This window comes from Scyliorhinus canicula, chromosome 2 (assembly GCF_902713615.1).
Source record: "Scyliorhinus canicula chromosome 2, sScyCan1.1, whole genome shotgun sequence".
Lineage (NCBI taxonomy): Eukaryota > Metazoa > Chordata > Chondrichthyes > Carcharhiniformes > Scyliorhinidae > Scyliorhinus > Scyliorhinus canicula.
The window spans coordinates 97,093,332-97,112,382 of NC_052147.1; the positions used below are offsets into that span (position 1 = coordinate 97,093,332).

The following is a 19,051-nucleotide window of genomic DNA, read 5'->3' on the forward strand; positions in this document are numbered from 1 at the left end:
CTGATCTCCCATCGACTGTAATCCCCCACAGAATCTCCCACTGACTGTAACCTCTCACCCGATCTCCAGACAGTAACCCCCCCACCTGATCTCCCATTGGCTGTAACCCCCCATCCGATCTCCCATTGGCTGTAACCCCCCCACCACCTGATTTCCCATTGACTGTAACCCCCATCCAATCTGCATTGACTGTAACACCTATCCCGATCTCCACAAATGGTAATGGCCACTATCCTACATCCCCGACTGTAGCCACCTAGCCCGTCACCAAATTTGCCACCGACTGTAGCCCCCAAACCCACTCCCTGATCTCCACAAACTGTAACTTCCCATCCTGATCTCCACTGATTGTTGCCTCAGCCTGATCTATAACAACTATAATCTTCCACACAAATCTCCATCCACTATAACCTCAGTCCCAATCTATGCCTGTAAACGCCCATTCTGATTTGCGTAACCCTTACTCCAATCTCACTGTAAACCTCTGGTCCTGATCTCCAACTGTAACTTCCCTCTCCCCTATAAACAGTACAGTATTCAGTCACCCAGATCTCCGAGTGTAGCCCACAACTCCGATCTCCACTTCCTGTAGTCCCTCATCCTGCACCTGGATCTCCACAAATCTTTGCCCTTATCAGCACTGACTGTAATCCTCCACACCCCAATCTGACTGTAACCTGCACACAAGTCTGACTGTAAACCTATATCCTGATCTCCACTGACTAAACCTCAACCCAATTTCTATCTGATCTCCATTAAACCACGCTGTTCTTCGCCAACTGTAAGCCCACCTGTTGCCACCTCCACTGACTGTATCCTCCATCACCCCAGTCTTCAACAACCCTAAAGACTCCACAATCTCTGTTTGTAACCTCCCCATTCCAACCTCTGACTGTAACCCCCAACCCAATCTGACTGTAATCCTGGCATCCAACTGTAAATCCCCACCAGACCTTTGACTGCAACCCATCACCCCAATCTCTAACTCTAATGCCCCCTACCTGTTGTGTGTTGCCCCCCCCCACTCCATCAAGAACTATGTAGACCCCCTCACCCCAATCTCTACTGTGACCATCCGAATCTCTGACTAACCCAACCAGCTCTCAGATTGTAACACTGCCTTCCACCTTGATCTCCATCTGCTGCAAACCCTCCACTGACTTTAATCCCTACTCCGGTCTTGGACTGCCCCAAGCTCATTTCCATTGACTGTAACCTTTCAAATCCGATCTGCCCCACCCGTAACCTCCCCTCCCATTATCTATACCAACCGTTACCCCAACTCCAATCTCTGCTAACCATTACGCTCCCCCCACCCGATCTGACTATGCTCTCACAGTCTCCCGATCTGTACCTCTCCACCCACATCTACACTAGCTGCTACCCCCATCCTTGAGCTACAACTGTAATCCCCAACCCGCTCTCCTTTATCCCTGCCACCCATTTCCAAAAACTCTAAACCTCCCTCCTGCCAACTGTAATAGCCCCACCTGACAGTACTCCCCACTCCATCACCAGCAGTACCCTCCCTCTCCATGCCAATCACTAACTGTAACCTCTAACCCAAATTCTGACTGTAGCCCCCCCCCCCCCCACTAACTTACTCCCACCCGGTTCTTAGACTGTACCCTCTGCACCCCTTCTTGGATTGCAACCACTGGCCCTGACCTCCAGCTGTGACTCCCACACCCATTCTCCATGGACGATGACTGTTCTGCCCCAACCTCCAGTTGTAAGCCCCCAATCTGATTGCCATTTGTGACCTCCCACGCTCTGGCTGTACCCCCACTGCCATACCCACAACTGTCCCCCACCCTCTAACTGTAAGCTCCAATCCAATCCCCTCCCAACCTGATCACCACCTATATCCACCTCGCCCCAATTTCTGACTGCACCAACCCAATGTTTGTAATGCCATCCTCCAGATTGTAACTTCCCCACCCTGATCTGCACTGACTGTTAGCCCTCACTCGGATCTCCAACAATAAACTCACCCTGCTTGACTCTGATTCTACTCTCGACCTTTATCTGCACCATTACCCCATTCCAATCCCCAACTGTTGTTCTCCAACAGTGACCGCCCACCCTGACCTCCAGCTGTAACGCCCGGACCTGTTCTCCACTGACTGTGACATTTGGACTGAAATCCCCCTGCCCTGATCTCCCACTGTAATTACCCTCATGCTGATGGATATTGACCAATGTCCACTCCTCCCAATTTCCATTCATGGTTTAGTGAGGACTGCTGATCCCATTGTCATTCCCTGATCCAGGAGTCCCCCTATAGGAGTTGCTTGGTGCCCATAAGGGACAATATGATGAGGTCCAAAGACCACCATCGTGTGTCCGGTCTACCCACATCTCCGATTTTGGTAGTGGCTTCTTAGGATTTGTACCAAGGTCAAGGTTCGCCATTCACATTTAAAAATGAAATGAAATGAAAATCGCTTATTGTCACAAGTAGGCTTCAATGAAGTTACTGTGAAAAGCCCCTAGTCGCCACATTCCGGCGCCTGTCCGGGGAGGCTGGTACGGGAATCGAACCGTGCTGCTGGCCTGCTTGGTCTGCTTTAAAAGCCAGCGATTTAGCCTGGTGAGCTAAACCAGCCATAAAGTGACAGTTCCCATTTATTTTAATTTCTCTGTTTTTTAAATATAAATTTAGAGCACCCAATTTTTTTTTCCAATTAAGGGCCAATTTAGCATGACCAATCCACGTAACCTGCACATCTTTGGGTTGTGGGGGTGAAACCCACACAGACATGGGGGGAATGTGCAAACTCCACACAGACAGTGACCCAGGACCGGGATTTGAACCCGGGTCCTCAGCGCCGCAGTCCCAGTGCTATCCACTGCGCCACATGCCACCCTTCATTTCTCTGTCTTGATGTTGCAAAAGTGAAGAGATCTGGGTGTTCCAGTTTAGGATTCATCCACCAATGAGGCAACAGCAACAATCCAATGCTCCTGACTCAACACGTGCACAAACTTAATAGAAATTTCAGCACAAATGAGATCAACGTTGCTGCTCTGTGATTGTCTAGGAGTTCGGGTGCTACTTTGGATGACCTGGTTTCCCAAACACCACACATGCATCTAAGATCATTCCAGTGCCTCCTTATATTTGTGGGGTGGCGTGGTGTGGAGGAATGAAAGAACAAGTAAAAATGTATTCCTTTGTTGACCTGAAGACACTATTCTCCCACTCATGTTCCAGATTTCCAATTGGACTCATTTGAAATATGAACAGTCAATCTAGGCAGGCTTAACATTAAACAGTATGATGTTCATTCACACATCTACCATTAACCTCCATCTGTATTGTCATGTGAGAGTACCTTTAAGAAATGGGTGTTTATAAATGGGTGTGTATTTAAATTTCTGAAGTGAGAGTACCTTTAAGAAATGAGTGTTTATTACTGCAGTGATGTCAGAGAGTGGGTGGAGCTGGGCTGTCTGTCAGCTTTTTACTTTTGTTTTAGGCTGTTTGCTGCAGGGTGTGTTTTAGTTTCGTTTTCAGAGCTGGATAGCTGCAGTCACAGCCAGAAGGTGCATTAGAGTCTCGCTCTGTAATCTAAAAAATGTAAATTGATCCTTTGGTGATTTAAAACTAATAACTGCTTTTAGTAGTGACTTTAACCTGATGTGCTTCTGCTGAAAGGCTTTTTAAAAAGTCTTCTGGATATTAAAAGGACAACTTAAGAATTACTTAGTGTTGTATTCTTTGGGGGTTGTATTTGAATTAATGGTTGCTAAGATGTTCACTATGTTTTACAACGGTTAACTTGCGTTCATAGAATAAACATTGTTTTGCTTTAAAAAATACATTTCCATTTCTGTTGTACCACACTTGTACAGTGGGCCATGTGCTCCCCATACCACAACTTATTAAAATTTGTGGGTCAGGTGAACACCCATGGTACACTTTGGGGTTCTCTAAACCCTGGCCCATAACAAATTGGGGACTCGAGCGGGATAAAATTCTATCTATTGGATTGGCTTAGTGAACCTAAAGACAGTGAGGGGTGAGCATATTGTGGTTCCTTTTCAGGTGTGGTATTCCAGTTTAAGTAGGGAGTGTGTTGTGGACAATGGCTCTTTCAGAGGCTCTGAAGTTTTTGAGTGTGGAGACGGTCACACGCAATACCTTACGGACAGAGACTAAAAGCAGACTGTTAGATTTGGCAAAAACATTGCAGTTAACATTACCTGACAAAATGTGAAAAGATCAGGTAATTATGGCGGTGGCTAAGCATTTAAAGTTACCTGAGATACAGTTTGACTCATTGGAAATGGCAAAAATTCAGTTACAAATTAAGCAAATGGAACATGAGAAAGAATTAAAGCAGCTTGAATACAAAAGTGAGCGAGAGGAAAAAGAAAGAGAAAGAGAGAGAGAGGAAAAAGAAAGAGAAAGAGAGAGAGAGAGGAAAAAGAGAGAGAAGAAAGGAAAACAGAAAGAATAGTCCTAGCAGAACAAAAATAAAGAAAAAGGGAGATACAGATCAGGGGAAAAGATAAAGAGCGAGAGTTTGAACTTCAGAAAATGGCCATGAAACATGACAGTCAGTTAAAATTGGCAGGCGTAAAGGGAAACGTACAGTTGGATGATAGTGAGGAGGATAGTGAGAAAGAGCGTGATAGTCAAAGGCTTGGTGGGGATCTATTTAAATATTTCCAAGCATTACCAAGTTTTGATGAGAAGGAGATAGAAGCCTTTTTCATTTCATTTGAGAAGGTGGCTAAACAAATGAAATGGCCACAGGACATGTGAGTATTACTGATTCAAACAAAGATGGTAGGTAGGGCCAGTGAAGTGTTTGCATCGCTACCGGAGGAGGTATCTGGGTCGTATGAGGAGGTGAAAAAATCCATCTTGGGTGCATATGAACTAGTGCCTGAAGCCTACAGACAAAGGTTTAGAAATTTCGGGAAAGAATTTGGTCAAACTTACATGGAGTTTGAAAGGCTCAAACAGAGTAATTTCGATAGGCGGATAAGGGCTTTGAAAATAGATCAAACGTATGAAGCTCTCAGAAAAATTATACTTTTGGTGGAGTTTAAAAGTTCAAATCCTGATGTAGTGAGAACTCATGTGGAAGAGCAGAGGGTTTAAAACTGCGAGATTTGCAGCAGAAATGGCAAATGATTATTAGTTAGTTCATAAATCAAAGCTTGGTTTTGGACATCAGTTCAGCCTGTGAGGGATAGAAACTGGGGATATGAGAAATACTCAAGTGGGAAAGGTAAAGGTGATCTGATGGGAGATAATAAGGAGAGTGTACCACAGATTTTTTTAAAAATCCAGGAGGGTGGAAAAGAAATGAAAAATTTCAATTGTTTTCACTGTAATAAACTAGGCCATGTAAAGTCACAGTGTTGGTGGTTGAAGAAAAGCACTGGGAAGGCTGATGTGGTAAAACAGGATAAGACAGTGGGGTTTGTTAAAGTGGTAAAGGAAGGCCCAAGTGAAGCGAAGGAGGTATAAAAGATTGTACAGCCTGATCAAGAGGTAATTGATAAGAAGATGCCAGATCTCTTTAAAGAATTTACTTCAGGAGGAGTAGGTCAAGAAGTCACAATTTTAAGAGATATGGGAGCCAGTCAATCTTTAATGCTAAGAGATGAGGAGTTATGTAGTCTGGGAAGAATGTTGCCAGAAAAGGAAGTAACATGTGGATTTCAGGGTGAGAGGAGTAGTGTTCCATTATATAAGGTACGGTTTGAAAGTCCAGTGAACAGTAGTGAAGTGGTAGTAGGAGTAATAGAGAAACTATCTTGTCCAGGAATACAGTTTATCTTGGGTAATAATATAGCTGGATCGCAGGTGGGAGTGATGCCTACTATGGTTGATAAGCCAGTGGAAAATCAGACAACTGAAGTGTTGAAGGACAAGGATACTGGGATTTTTCCGGATTGTGTAGTATCAAGGTTGCAAAGTTACAAGTTAAGACAAGAGGAGAAATCAAATATTGAAGATGAAGTTGAAGTGCAATTATTAGAAACAATTTTTGATCAGATGGTTGAAAAAGAACAAGAACAGGTGGAGGATGTGGCGGATATTTTTACTTCAGGAAAATTGGCGGAGTTACAACAAAAAGATATAGAAATAAAACGGATGTATCAAAAAGCATATACGGAAACGGAATCCGAGTATATACCAGAGTGTTATTGTCGTAAAAGTGATGTCTTGAGGAGAAAATGGAGACCTTTACATATGCAGGCAGATGAAAAGTGGGCAGATGTTCATCAAGTAGTATTGCCCGTCGGGTATAGAAAGGAGGTGTTGCGAGTTGCACATGAGGTACCAGTGGGAGGTCATTTGGGAATAAGGAAAACTCAAGCTAAAACACAAAAACATTTTTATTGGCCTGGACTACATAAAGATGTAGTTAAATGTTGTCAATCATGTTACATATGTCAAGTGATAGGGGCACCTCAAGCAGTGATAAAACCAGCGCGCTTAATACCCATTCCAGCATTTGAGGAACCTTTTTACAAGTGTCCTAATTGATTGCATAGTACTGCTTCCTAAAACGAAAAGTGGGAATCTTTTGACTATAATGGATATGTCTACAAGGTATCCAGAGGCTATTCTAGTACGTAATATTACAGCCAAAAAGATTGTGGAGGAGTAACTTAAATTCTTTACTAGATATGGACTACCCACAGAAATATAATCGGATCAAGGATTAAATTCTACCTCAAGGTTATTCAAAGAAGTTATGGATAGTTTAGGAATGAAACAATTTAAATCAACTGCGTACCATCCAGAATCGCAGGGAGCGTTAGAAAGGTGGCATCAGACTTTAAAGACAATGTTGAGGGCTTATTGTTACGATTATCCAGAGGATTGGTATAAAGGAATTCCGTTCGTACTGTTTGCAATTAGGGATGCACCTAATGAGTCAACCCAATTTAGTCCTTTTGAACTAATTTTTGGTCATGAGGCAAGAGGAAAGATTGGTGAGTGAGAAATTGGAAATTACATTATTGGATTACGTGTCAAATTTTAGGGAACGATTAAATAGAGCAGGTGAATTGGCTAGACAACATTTAAAAGTTGCATAAAATGTGATGAAACGGGAGCGGACAAGAAATCCAAAGTTCGTAGTTTTGTCAGTTTCAGTATTGTGACCGGTGGTAGGTGAACCTTTAAAAGCTAGGTTTTGTGCACCTTATCAGATTGAAAGGAAATTAAGTGAGGTGAATTATGTGGTAAATACACCAGATAGAAGGAAAACTCACCGAGTGTGTCATGTGAATATGCTTAATAGGTACTTTGAAAGGGAAGGAGAGAAAAAGGAGATTTTAATGATTCTAACTGAAAGTGACGAACCAAATCCAGATGACTTGGAATTTGACATACCTCAAATTAAATTGGAAAGTGAGGATGTTCTTAAAAATAGGATAAATTGTTGTGTTACCTTCCAGAGGAAAAATGGACTGAGCTGAAAGAGTTATTGATATCACATGGGCATATTTGGGGAGATAAATTGGGAAGTACTAAAATGGCTATACATGATGTAGATGTGGGAAATGCTGTTCCAATCAAACAACATCCATACAGACTTAACCCTTTAAAATTGGCACAGGTTAACAAAGAGATTGAGAGTATGCTTAAAAATTGTATAATTGAAGTGGGTTGCAGCCAATGGAGCTCACCCATAGTGATGGTCCATAAACCAGACGGTACCCAACGGTTGTGTGTGGACTACAGATAGGTTAATGCAGTTACATGGACGAACTCTTATCCTACCCCATGTTTGGAGGATTGCATTGAGAAAGTGGGGCAATCAGCTGTTATTTCCAAACTGGATTTACTTAAAGGTTACTGACAGGTAGCTTTACCCGAAAGGATGAAGGAGATTTCAGGTTTTGTGACTCCAGATGGTATATACCAATTCAAAGTTATGCGATTTGGCATGAAAAATGCACCAGCCACATTTCAACAGTTAACTAACAGTCGTTTCAGGATTACCCAATTGTGCGGTATACATCGACTGGTAATTTTCAGTCAGACATGGAAAGAACATTTAAAACATCTAATGGAGTTATTCGATTGACTTCAGGAGGCGGGTTTGGTGATAAACCTGGCCAAAAGTAAATTTGGAAGAGCCCAAGTCACTTTCCTTGGCCATACAAATGGACAGGACTGAATAGCCACATGGGATGTGAAGACAACAGTTATTGAGGAGTTTCCGATACCCTCAAGACGAAGGGAAATAATGTGATTCCTTGGCATGAGTGGATTTGATCGAACATTTGTGCAAAAGTTTTGTAGCGTGGTTGCTCCACTGATGGACTTGCTGAAAAAACGTTGAAAATTTCAGTGGACAGCGGAGTTTCTACATGCATTTGACTGCCTGAAAGTTGTGATTGGCAATGCTCCTGTTGTGGAGAATTACAAGGAACTCTGTGATCAGATTAACTAAAGTAACTGACTTTAAAGAGAAATGCCGAGACGTAGAGAAATGGATAGATCGTGCAGAGACCTTGTTGTTCAAACAGAATGTCAATCGAGAAGAATTCCAGTTGGAGGAAGAACAAAAGAAAGATGGACTATATTATTATACCTGTTCGCGTGTGTTGTTTTTTGAAACGATGAAGTATATTTACTGTGTGCATTTCTTAAAAGATCGTGAAAAAGTGAAAAATGAAACCATCTTGAAATTGATGGTTTATTCTTTTTTTCTTCTGGGGGAGGTATCGTGTGAGAGTATCTTTAAGAAATGGGTGTTTATAAATGTGTATATAAATATCTGTAGTGAGAGTACCTTTACAAAATGGGTGTTTATTACTGCAGTGATGTCAGAGTGGGTGGAGCTGGGCTGTCTGTCAGCTTTTTATTTTTGGTTTAGGCTGTTTGCTGCAGGATGTGTTTTAGTTTCGTTTTCAGAGCTGGATAGCTGCAGTCACAGCCAGAAGGTGTATTAGAGTCTCCCTCTGTAATCTGAAGAATGTAAATCGATCCTTTGGCGATTCAAAACTAATAACTGCTCTTAGTAGTGACTTTAACCTGATGTGCTTCTGCTTAAAGGTTTTTTTTAGTCTTCTGGATGTTGTATTTGAATTAATGGTTGCTAAGCTGTTCACTGTATGTTTTAAAAAGGTTAACTTGAGTTCATCGAATAAACATTGTTTTGCTTTAAAAAACTTTTCAATTTCTGCCGTACCACATCTGTAGAGTGGGCCGTGTGCTCCCCATACCACAATCTATTGAAAGTTGTGGGCCAGGTGAACTCCATGATACACTTTGGGGTTCTCTAAACCCTGGCCCATAATATATTTGCTGAGGGAGGCCTTGTGGCGCAGTGGGTAGCATCCCTGCATTTGAGCCAGAAGCTCCAGTAGAGTCCCACCCAGGACTGATGGCCAAGAAAGTGTGTTCCTAACATGACTGTAGTGTCAACCTGCAAATCTTTCCAAAAGTGCCAATGGCTCGAGTAAGAGTGAGACACCGACCCCTGGTCAGCTATACTTGATTCGGAGTGGCACCCCTTAAGCTATGTGCTCCGAGAGACAAATAGCGACCTGTTCTGGGAATGACTAACTGTTGAAACAGACAAACATCTGTGTGCGTGCATCACGAAGTGCAGGGAAGAGAATTGGAATACAAGTATTTTCTGTCTGTGTTTATTGGAAGGGGATTAGGCAGCAAGCACCTTATATGCTTTATTGTACCATGTACAGGAGAGATGATTGAAACCTGGAGAATCCACTTGGATTGTGTGGAGAACAGGAGATATTCGGTTTTAGAAACACACAAAAGCCGGTTCAATCTTGTTAAGGCGGCCTGTTGTTTAGTGTATAGGAGATACTCGGCTATGTGGTATAGTCACTGAGGTGAAAATTGAGAGGTTTGTGACAGTGTGCCGATTTCAGTGACCTTCGCCCACTGCCGAGAGGGCAAATTAACCCAAGTTAGTAATTTATAGAACCAGATGTTCTGGCAATCACGTGCTATCCTAACGGTACAAGCATGCTGGCTGGAGAACTCAGAAGGCACAGAAATCCTTCCGTGAAACATCAGTTAAAAGAACGTTCACCAATGGCCACAAGACAAACGGAGTTCATTCTAAACCAGCACTCAATTACATAGATGTGGGTCACAAAATAGTTTGTTGCACATATGATTTTGGGTGGTGGGGGGGGTGAAGAAGATGCTGCTTCAGAATTAAGCCAAGGATAAGTTGCTGCTATCTGTAATTTAGATAGTTCGCAGGTTCTCCGGCTGTCTGTAGGTTTCCTCCGGGTGCTGCGGTTTCCTCCCAGTCCAAAGACATGCAGGTTAGGTGGATTGGCCACGCTAAATTTCCCCTCATGTCCAAAGGTTGGGCGGGGATTGTGGGGATAGGGTGGGGAGTGGGCTTAGGTTTGGTGTTCTTTCAGAGGGTTGGTGCAGACTCAATGGGCCGAATAGCCTCCTTCTGGACTCGGGATTCTACGGGTAACAGGTTCTCCCATATCAGTCAAACCAGAGAAAAGCTTCCTCTCCTCTGCTCCGCCCCAACATAGAGTATGGGTGATATTTCCCTCCGCCCGCCATCCGTAAGCCAATCAGCACCAGGTTTGGGGCTTCTGTACTTGGATCAAGACCACTATCTCATTTCACAATGGATTCTTGTAGCCATTGGTTGTAACCCACCAATTCGCTTTTGGGTCAGAGCTGGGTGATAGGAGTGCTTCCAAACACACAGCACCATTCAATTTGCATTGCAAGCTTCATTTGGCACAGTAAAAGCAAAAATCTAAAACAGCCACTTGCTGAGTTTTCTTCCAAGACAGGGAAGCCTGCTTTCTGAGCTGGTTGATCTGTCAGAACCCAGCAGGTCATCCCAACTTAGAAGCTCCAAGAATGCAGTAAACTGTTTAAAACACAGCCATTGTCATCTAAAGGGCAAAATTTGTTGCATCATCTCTGGTTCAAGGCATTTCCTGCTGTTTGCCTTTCAATTCACCTCTTGAAATCTTATAAATCATTCCCTCTTTCTACAAAGGCACATGTTTCATTGTGTCACCACCTCAGCATGCAGTGTAGCGTGTTAACTGGACCAGTGCTTGCTTACCCCATGTGCTGTATGGGATTTATCTCAGCCTACAGGAATCCATTGGATTAAGTCCAACCCAACCATTGCTGGATATGGAGTCTCGGGAGAACGTGAGACTCCAAACCAATCACTTCTACAATAGTTTTAGCACCATGTCACAGCGGCACAAAGGTTAGCCCTGCTGCCGTCACAGCACCAGGGACCCAGGTTCAATTTTGGCCTTGGGTGACCGTCTGTGTGGAGTTTGCACTTTCCTGCCCGTGTCTGCGTGGGTTTCCTCCCACAGTCCAAAGATATGCAGCTTAGGTGGATTGGCCATGCTAAGTTGCCCCTTAAGTGTCCAAATGTTAGGGTGGGGGAAGAGGGCCCAGGTAGGATCGTCTTCCAGAGGGACGGTACAGACTCAATGGGCCAAATGGCCTCCTTCTGCACTGTAAGGGTCCTATGTCAGATCTAAGATAAGAGTCTAAACCCAGTCATTCACAATCTTCTCTGTCTTGACTCCTCATATTTGCCAATCTGGTTTGTTAGAAGTGTTGTTGCATGTTAACCAGGCCTTGGGGGTGAAATCATGCCACTCTGAGTAACTATCGTCTTTGTTTTACACTTCTACCAGGACTACTTTAATTTGCAGGCAGGTTAACACATGTCGCATTACACATTCCTCAGCGTCACAAAAGCGCCACACCCTCGCTCTATCTCCCCACCCCACCTAAAATTAGCACAGCGCTAAGCAACAGTTCTAGAAGGGAAAAATCCAGAGTTACCACACTTTGGAAAAAAAAACCATTGGGATTTATTGGTTTACATTTGAACCAGTCATTACAAAAGCATTCTGTATAAACAGACATAGAAAAAAAAAACATGTAGTGAACAACGTAGGAAAAATACATTCAACTTCCCTTTGTGCCAACTCCTGGTTGACTCTCTCTGAACAAGAGGCCAGGACCTATCAATAATAAAACGTATTATTAGCTACACAGAAAGCATACATCAATGCTTGGAATGTGTTCTGACAGGCACTTTTGTGTCACAGTACTGAGCCCGCATCTTCTTAACAGTCTCTTGTATAATGGAAGTTAACTCAAAAAGCCTGAAATACTAGGCCGCTGTTGGCAACAAGAGTTTAAAGGCAGTGAGCGCAAGGCTGCCATACAAAATACAAGAAAATCGATTTATTTATTTTTAAAAAGGAGGGGGGTAAACTACAAAATAAATAAATTCGAATGTTTTTGTGTTTTTAAATTACTTTTTTTATTAAATAAAATAACTGAAGAGTAACGTTACAAAAACCCTCATCATTGTAGTATAATATATTAAACTGTGGAAATGAAAATAAGAAAAGGAAAAACCTCACAATCTTCAGATTAATAAGATCATAATTTAAACATAAAAGAAAAATATATTTCTATGGTTCATCAGTGATAAATACAAACAAAAATGCATATGTTTGGCAATAAATATGTTTTTGATAAGTTAAATAAGCAATTTTTTTGTGTTATGTATGCATGTGTGTGTACGTGTGTGCAGTGGGCAAGCAATAATTCTAAATTCTTTAACATTCTGCAGAATTTAAAAAGGGGGGAGGGCGAAAAAAAAAGGAATAAAATGGAACTAACTTGGCAAAGTCCAAGACTGAAGGCTAGCTGGTCAAAGCATCCCTCTCAATTTCTGTCCCATCACTGAAGATAATGCTGTTCAAAGATATTTTTCCCTCCCTCTGAAGAAATGTTCATGGTCCCTTCCCACCCCCTCACCCAAAAATGAGAAATATTCGAGTTAATTTTACCCACTGGGTGCTGAACAGCTTAAAAACAAGGCAGCCAGATTGATATTACCAGCACCACATTTGCATTTTTAAACAACAGAATCACCAACATTTGCACCCCCCCCTCCCCCCGCTAACCCTGACTGCTCTTCACCCCCCCTCCCCACAAAAATTATTTCCTTTCCCTCAAGATACTTCACAATTCCCATGCCCTGTACAATGTCTTGCCACTACTTTTGTTCACTAACGATTAATGGAAGGAATCATAGTCTACGTTCGATAAATTCCAGTCCTTGGGATTGAGGAATTGTCACCATGGAAAGAGAAATTGGATGGAGGGGCGGGCGAGGGAGACAATCCTAGAGAGAAGGATGAGGGGAGGGGGGGGCAGGGGAGCTGGGGCAGAGGGAGGCAAAGTGTCACCTGATGCCTGGACCATCCATCTCCAGACCTGGCCACAAACGAATCAGGAAGACATTTTAGTCACCTCATAATGACACCTGTCCCCACCACCCAAACTAAACCGTGCAAAGACACATTCACTCAGTGCTACCATTGCAATTGAGCAAGGTTGGGGAGAGGGAGAAAGTAAGTTACTGCTAAAGGGACATCAAATGTAGATTTATTTATGCTACATTAACTATCTGTTTCGGCAAATTGCAGGTAATTACACCATTCAGTTGGCTTTAAAAAAAAAATTCTCTTCAAAGATCCTCAAATCCACATTTAAGAACTTAAGGCCAGGCAGATAGGTAGCTGCTCTCAACAACAAATTCACTTCAGGTCACAAAGTGCCTTGACTCAACTAGGCCGATCCAAACAGACAATCCAAACCTACCACAGTTTATCCCAGGATGACTCTTCCCTCCAAATCCCAAATTGCTGAGCTCTCAACTAGATACAGATTAAGGAAAAAATTTAAAAAGGCCATTCTGATTTGCCAAAAAAGAATAAATTATTAAAAATGAGAGATAGGCGTGCAGTCATTGCTGTCCCCTTGCTACAAAGTGGGAATACACACATTGTAGGTCATCAGTGACACCATATGTAGCTGGCAAGTTTGGGTTTGGCTAGTCACTTAACCCTGGTGTGTGCCAAAAGCTGGCTACCTGGACGTTTAGGGAATCAAAGTTCATCTTAAATGCTTGCTCAGATTAAGGGAATATTTTTTGACAGCACTCTGCCTCTTCCAGCATTGGGGAAAGGAGGAGGCAGAGTTAATCATCCGAGATGGAAAGTCTGCTAAAGATGGGAAGACGCTTACTGAGATCAAGGGTGGGTGACTCGGAGCCGCTCACACTCCCAGAGCTGCTCAGGTAGTCATCGGACATAGAGTCTGGAGGGCTTGGGGGAGGCTCAAAGAGGTGGGGAGATTCAGCCAAAGGTCGGAGCAGGAACGAAGGCGAGTGGGCACCGTTGTTGGTGGATGCCATGGGAATCTGGATCCCAATGCTGGGCGCAAAGAGACTGGCTAGTTCCTGGCTGGAGTAGGTGAAGGGGTTGCTGGCACAATCTGGCAGGGTTGGGGAGGAGCTCAGGTCTTCTGCACTGAAGATGGGGGGAGGGGTGATGGAGGTGGGACTGTCCAGCAGCCCGCTGGAGGAACTGGAGATGCCAGAGAAGCTGTAGCTGTGTTGCAGACGGGGCCTGTCAATCTTGTTGGACGAGGAGAGGTGCTGTTGGTCATGCCCAGGGGACATGCGCCTTTCCTCTGCGTTGTGGATGAAGTGGCAACGGGGTCCATAGGGGCAAAATCCGATGGTGTGGAAGGTTCGGCAGAGCTCAGTCTTGTACTTGGGATGCCGGGCTAAGCTCCTCAGCTCATGGATGCCGTGAGCAAACTGGCACTTGTCGCCATACTTGCATGACCCATTCTCCTCAAAGGGACGGCACAGCTCCGTCTTGTAGCGGCTGGAGTTGACCTGGCTCTGGGGCTTCTGAAGGCCCGTCTCAGAGAAGGAACGGTCCCGGAATTTGTTCTCCTTGTTGGCTATGGCAGCGGAGCTGCTCTGCTCCAGCTTGAGGCTGTTGAGGAGCTGGTTCTGGTTGAACTTGGAGTTAGCGTTGGCGAGGGTGACTGAATGTCGCCTCTGGTAGTCCACCAGTGTTGGAGTCCCGACTGCCTTCCTGTCCAGCAGGGGCACACTGGAGCTGCCTGCATTGATGTTGTTATTGTAGCTCATCATCTTGTTCTGGATGAGGAGAGGAGAAAACAAACCATCACTTTAGATTACAGCACCTGGACGGGCTTTTTGACTCAACAACCCATAACTCTTCTCCCCCGCCGACCACAAGCAAACTCTTCTATCCGAATATACTTTTCTAACTTCTCCTTAAGATCATAGAATTTACAGTACAGTAGGAGGCCATTCGGCCCATTGAGTCTGCACCGGCCCTTCCAAAGAGCACCCTACTGAAGCCCACGTATCTACCCTATCCCAGTAACCCCCACTTAACATTTTTCAGACACTAAGGGCAATTTATCATGGCCAATCCACCTAACCCGCACATCCTTGGGACTGTGGGAAGAAACTGGAGCACCCGGAGGAGACCCACGCAGACACGGGGAGAACGTGCACAGTGACCCTGCTGGGAATTGAACCTGGGGCCCTGAATCAACTGTGCTAACCACTAGGCTACTGTGCTGCACAATTCACCTCAACCACTCCACGTGGTAACAAGGTCCACTGCAGGAGAGGTTTCCCTGAATTCCTTCAATGGTTTTATTAATGACAATTAAATTTATGACCTAGTTTTGGATTCCCCCTCATGCCGATCCACTCTACATCACCTCATCGAACACCTCTGTAACTTTAAAGACTGCAATTAGGTCACCCTTGGGAAAACGAGCAGTGGGCTGTTCAAGTCTCTTCTGACAGGTATGAAAGGCGACAGGGAGCGACCACCTCAGGGTGGCCCTTTCCCACTGCAGGGCTGACGTCACTGACAGAAGAAACATGACTAAAAATTGTTTGCATGGCGCAGACAAGGGACAGACTGTGGTTAAGGGCGGAAGTCGGCACCAATCAATCCATACCCGCAGTACTTCTTGGACAACTCGGATTGTATCTACTGCTGCAGACTCCAGGGTTCTCCCAGTCACAGCTGCTCGCCCCTCGAGTTCTGAAACCAACCATCCCCTCTTTATAACGTACTGCAACACAATATTGGGGTTGGGGGCACCAGAGAACACCCCCCCCCCCCCAAATAGTGCTCGTTTCAGAAAACCTCAGACTCAAATCATGTCGTTTCCAACAATCCTGAAGGAAGGCAGAAAGCATAACAAGCAGAAAATAAAGTGGGGGCAAAATGAGAGATGAGATGGGAGGATCATGCCCTCAGACACCCATTAAAAAAATACATGCGGGCGGAGTGGATGCTGCAGCTCTCTGTGCTGCCGCCGTCCCCTCCAGTCGAGGCGAGTGGCTCAATGGGTTGAGGGCCGGGGGGGGGGGGGGGGGGGGGGGGGGGCAAGAGGGGCCGGGACACCAACAAATTGCAACATTCCAAATCAGAACATCGGCCGCGTTGCAAATCACTTACCAACGTTCCAAATCAGACGCCCCCCCCCCAAAAAAAACACAATGGCAACATTCCAGATCTGGGATCAAGGAATTTCTCCCCCCTCCCCTTCCCCAACAACATGCACAAAATAATGTTTAAACACTTCTATTTGGGAGGCATTGCACAATGGGTTAAATTTGTAAAACACAAACAGGAAAGAAAGTTCCACCAAACCGCCTCGAACAGGACAGAAAAAAAAAAATAATCAGACAAAAAACTCCCCGGGGGGGGGGGGGGGGGAAGAGGAGAGAAAGACCCTCCTCACGCCAAGTAATTTTTAAAAAAAGTTTAAATTGAAACCCTCCGATCGACGACACAGTTTAAAAAATAGAGAGACTGAGTGGGGAAGTTGGTTGCACAAAACGCACCAAGTTTTAATCTTCCATGTACAAAAACCCAGAGACCGTAGATTGATCGGGAGTGTTTAAAAGTTGCAAATTGTTGGACCCAATAGTTGCTGATTTTCCCCCTCTCTCTCGTATCCCGGCTTTCAAAACAAAGAGTGTGGGTTGTTTTTTTTACCTTACATAAAACTTCTCCAATGTCGTAGAAACATGAGGCGAACTTTGTAGACATGTCGAGGTGTCGAAGGTTAACACAGAGCAGGGCGAAGCTGGGGGGGGGGGGGGGGGGGGGAGAAGAGAGAGAGAGAGAGAGTGGCGGCAGGGGGCGGGATGGGACGAATCGGATCGACTGGACTCCCCCAAACGATAGCAAGTCCTCACTCTGCTCTTATTTCCCTTCCCCTCTCTCCGGGCTGCGAGCCTCCCACTCGCCCCGCAGACTTTCAGCAACTCTCAGTCCGACATCACCCATAAATAATTTCCCTTCCCCCCGGAGGCGGGTCCCTGGTATTTAAATCAGCCGAGTTTGTCGGCTCCTTTTGGGGAAAGAAAAACCTCCCTCCTTGACTGACACCCACCAGCAAAAAAACCCCTCCTTTTTAAAAAAAAAAGTCCTTCCCACCAACAAAAAACAAGTTAAAAGTTTGAGGACTAAACAAACTTTCGCAAAAGTTTTTCCTTTGTAAAACTTTGCATTGAATAATTGAAGATTTTATTTGCACACATACAATGACATCACTGAGAAAACCTAAGTTACTAATTGATAGATTTTTTGTTATTTCTGCTCGTTTATTTTTGGGCGGGATTTGGAGTCGCCCAATTCATAAAGGATTGGAGCGGGGAGGGTAAAGGAGCTGTTGCGAAATGTTTTAGCAAAGGGAGGGTTGTTTTAAAACCCCTTTCTGCTTTTGGATTCAACATTAGGGGAATTTTACATGATCTATAATCGGTTGTACAGCCCAGAGCAACCCGTTTGATACAAGGCTACACTCTATCTTTGCTGCTTTGAGATATATTTTTTAATGACCGTTTAAATAGTTGGTGGAGTGGTTTTTTTTAAATATATAGGTCTCTTCCCCCCCCCCCCCCCCCCAACCCAACAAAGTTGTCGAATTGCCGTGTTTTGGCACACGTTTCAGACTGAATTTGCATTGTGCGCGGCTTATCTGTAACAGATGGTTGCAATTTCAAGTCTGTTACAACGGATTTTGGCGGGAGAGCGCACATGGCGCTAAAAGGGTATTTTTGGGGGGGGGGGGGGGTGGGGGGATAGGAACGAAAGGAGAGGGTGTTGAAATCAAAGGGTTGACTTTCATTTAAGGGCCAAAGGAGCCCCCCCCAAAAGTCCTAAAAATAAAAAAGGGACAATTGTCCCCGCTTTTAATTTGAAACTAACATAAAACTTCTCGGGCAAAGGATTCTAAAAGTGCTGATTTATTCCAACTCTGTCTCATGCCTTTTTTAGTAAAGAGATAGCAGCATTGTTTTAAACGTATTTTTAAAAGTTCCTCCGGTTTGTTTCAGTGGTTTAGATGTGTTTTTTTAAATTTCTCTTTCCGAGTGGCTGCCACATGATCTCAATTTCCTGCCCAATGCAATGCAAACGCCCCCATCATGTGCTTTTTATTTCCAAACTTCACACAAATAAAAGCAAGGCTGTGTTTGAAATCCTGTTTTATTTTTAATTTTTAGCCCAACTCGTGCGAGTAAAAGTAGTGAAACTGGATTGAGAATGTTTTTAAAAAGTGGCTCTGGGGAGAGAAGGTTCTTGAAACGAATTAAAAAGGCGTTTTTGGGTGGGGGGCATTCCACCTTCAAATCCCAAACCCCCCTCCCCCAACTCTTTAATCCCATTCGCACGTGGTTGTTGATCAGATAATTGTATCTGTCCACGAATTAGAAGTGTAATTTTGCTCACCTTAATATACATTTTCTATCCATTTGGAACCGCTTCAGAGACACCCCACCCACAAACAAAAAATATCGAAACAGTCACATAGGTCACAACAGTGGCTCACTCTTAAACCTTTTTTGTGAAAGTTATTTACCTTTACGGCTACTGGGATATATTTTGAAGGAGCTCACATCCCCAAGATAATCTTTTTTAGATTCATTTGAGGGAGTTCAGAGAGCTCCTTATGCTGACGTTCCTCTCCATGTGCTGTGTGGAGTTTTTAATCTGATCTTTCTCTCGTTTGCAGGGAAGGGGAGGTCCCTGGAATCGGCGTGTCCATTTCCTGCACATAACACAGTAAACAATTCCAGCCCTTCCCCGCCAGATCCCGTTTTGTTCTTCCAGTGGGGGAATTCTCTGCAGGAATATT

At 44.2% G+C, this 19,051-nt stretch overlaps 1 protein-coding gene across 4 annotated transcripts in view; it reads right to left on the reverse strand.

Moving 5' to 3' along the window:
• Positions 1-11,823: 11,823 nt before the first annotated feature.
• The window catches only part of LOC119956489 (mRNA decay activator protein ZFP36L1-like), a 44,908-nt gene continuing 37,680 nt past the window's right edge, over positions 11,824-19,051 (reverse strand). The window contains exons 1-2 of one of the 4 annotated variants that reach the window (XM_038783789.1): positions 18,776-18,891; positions 11,824-15,011 (exon numbers count right to left, since the gene is read on the reverse strand). In XM_038783789.1, coding sequence (XP_038639717.1) covers positions 14,037-15,005 — 969 coding nt within the window. In that variant the 5' untranslated portion in view covers positions 15,006-15,011; positions 18,776-18,891 and the 3' untranslated portion in view covers positions 11,824-14,036. Of the gene's footprint in view, positions 15,012-16,905; positions 17,028-18,645; positions 18,740-18,775; positions 18,892-19,051 lie in introns of those variants that run through there. The other 3 variants (XM_038783781.1, XM_038783765.1, XM_038783773.1) reach the window with 3 other exon arrangements.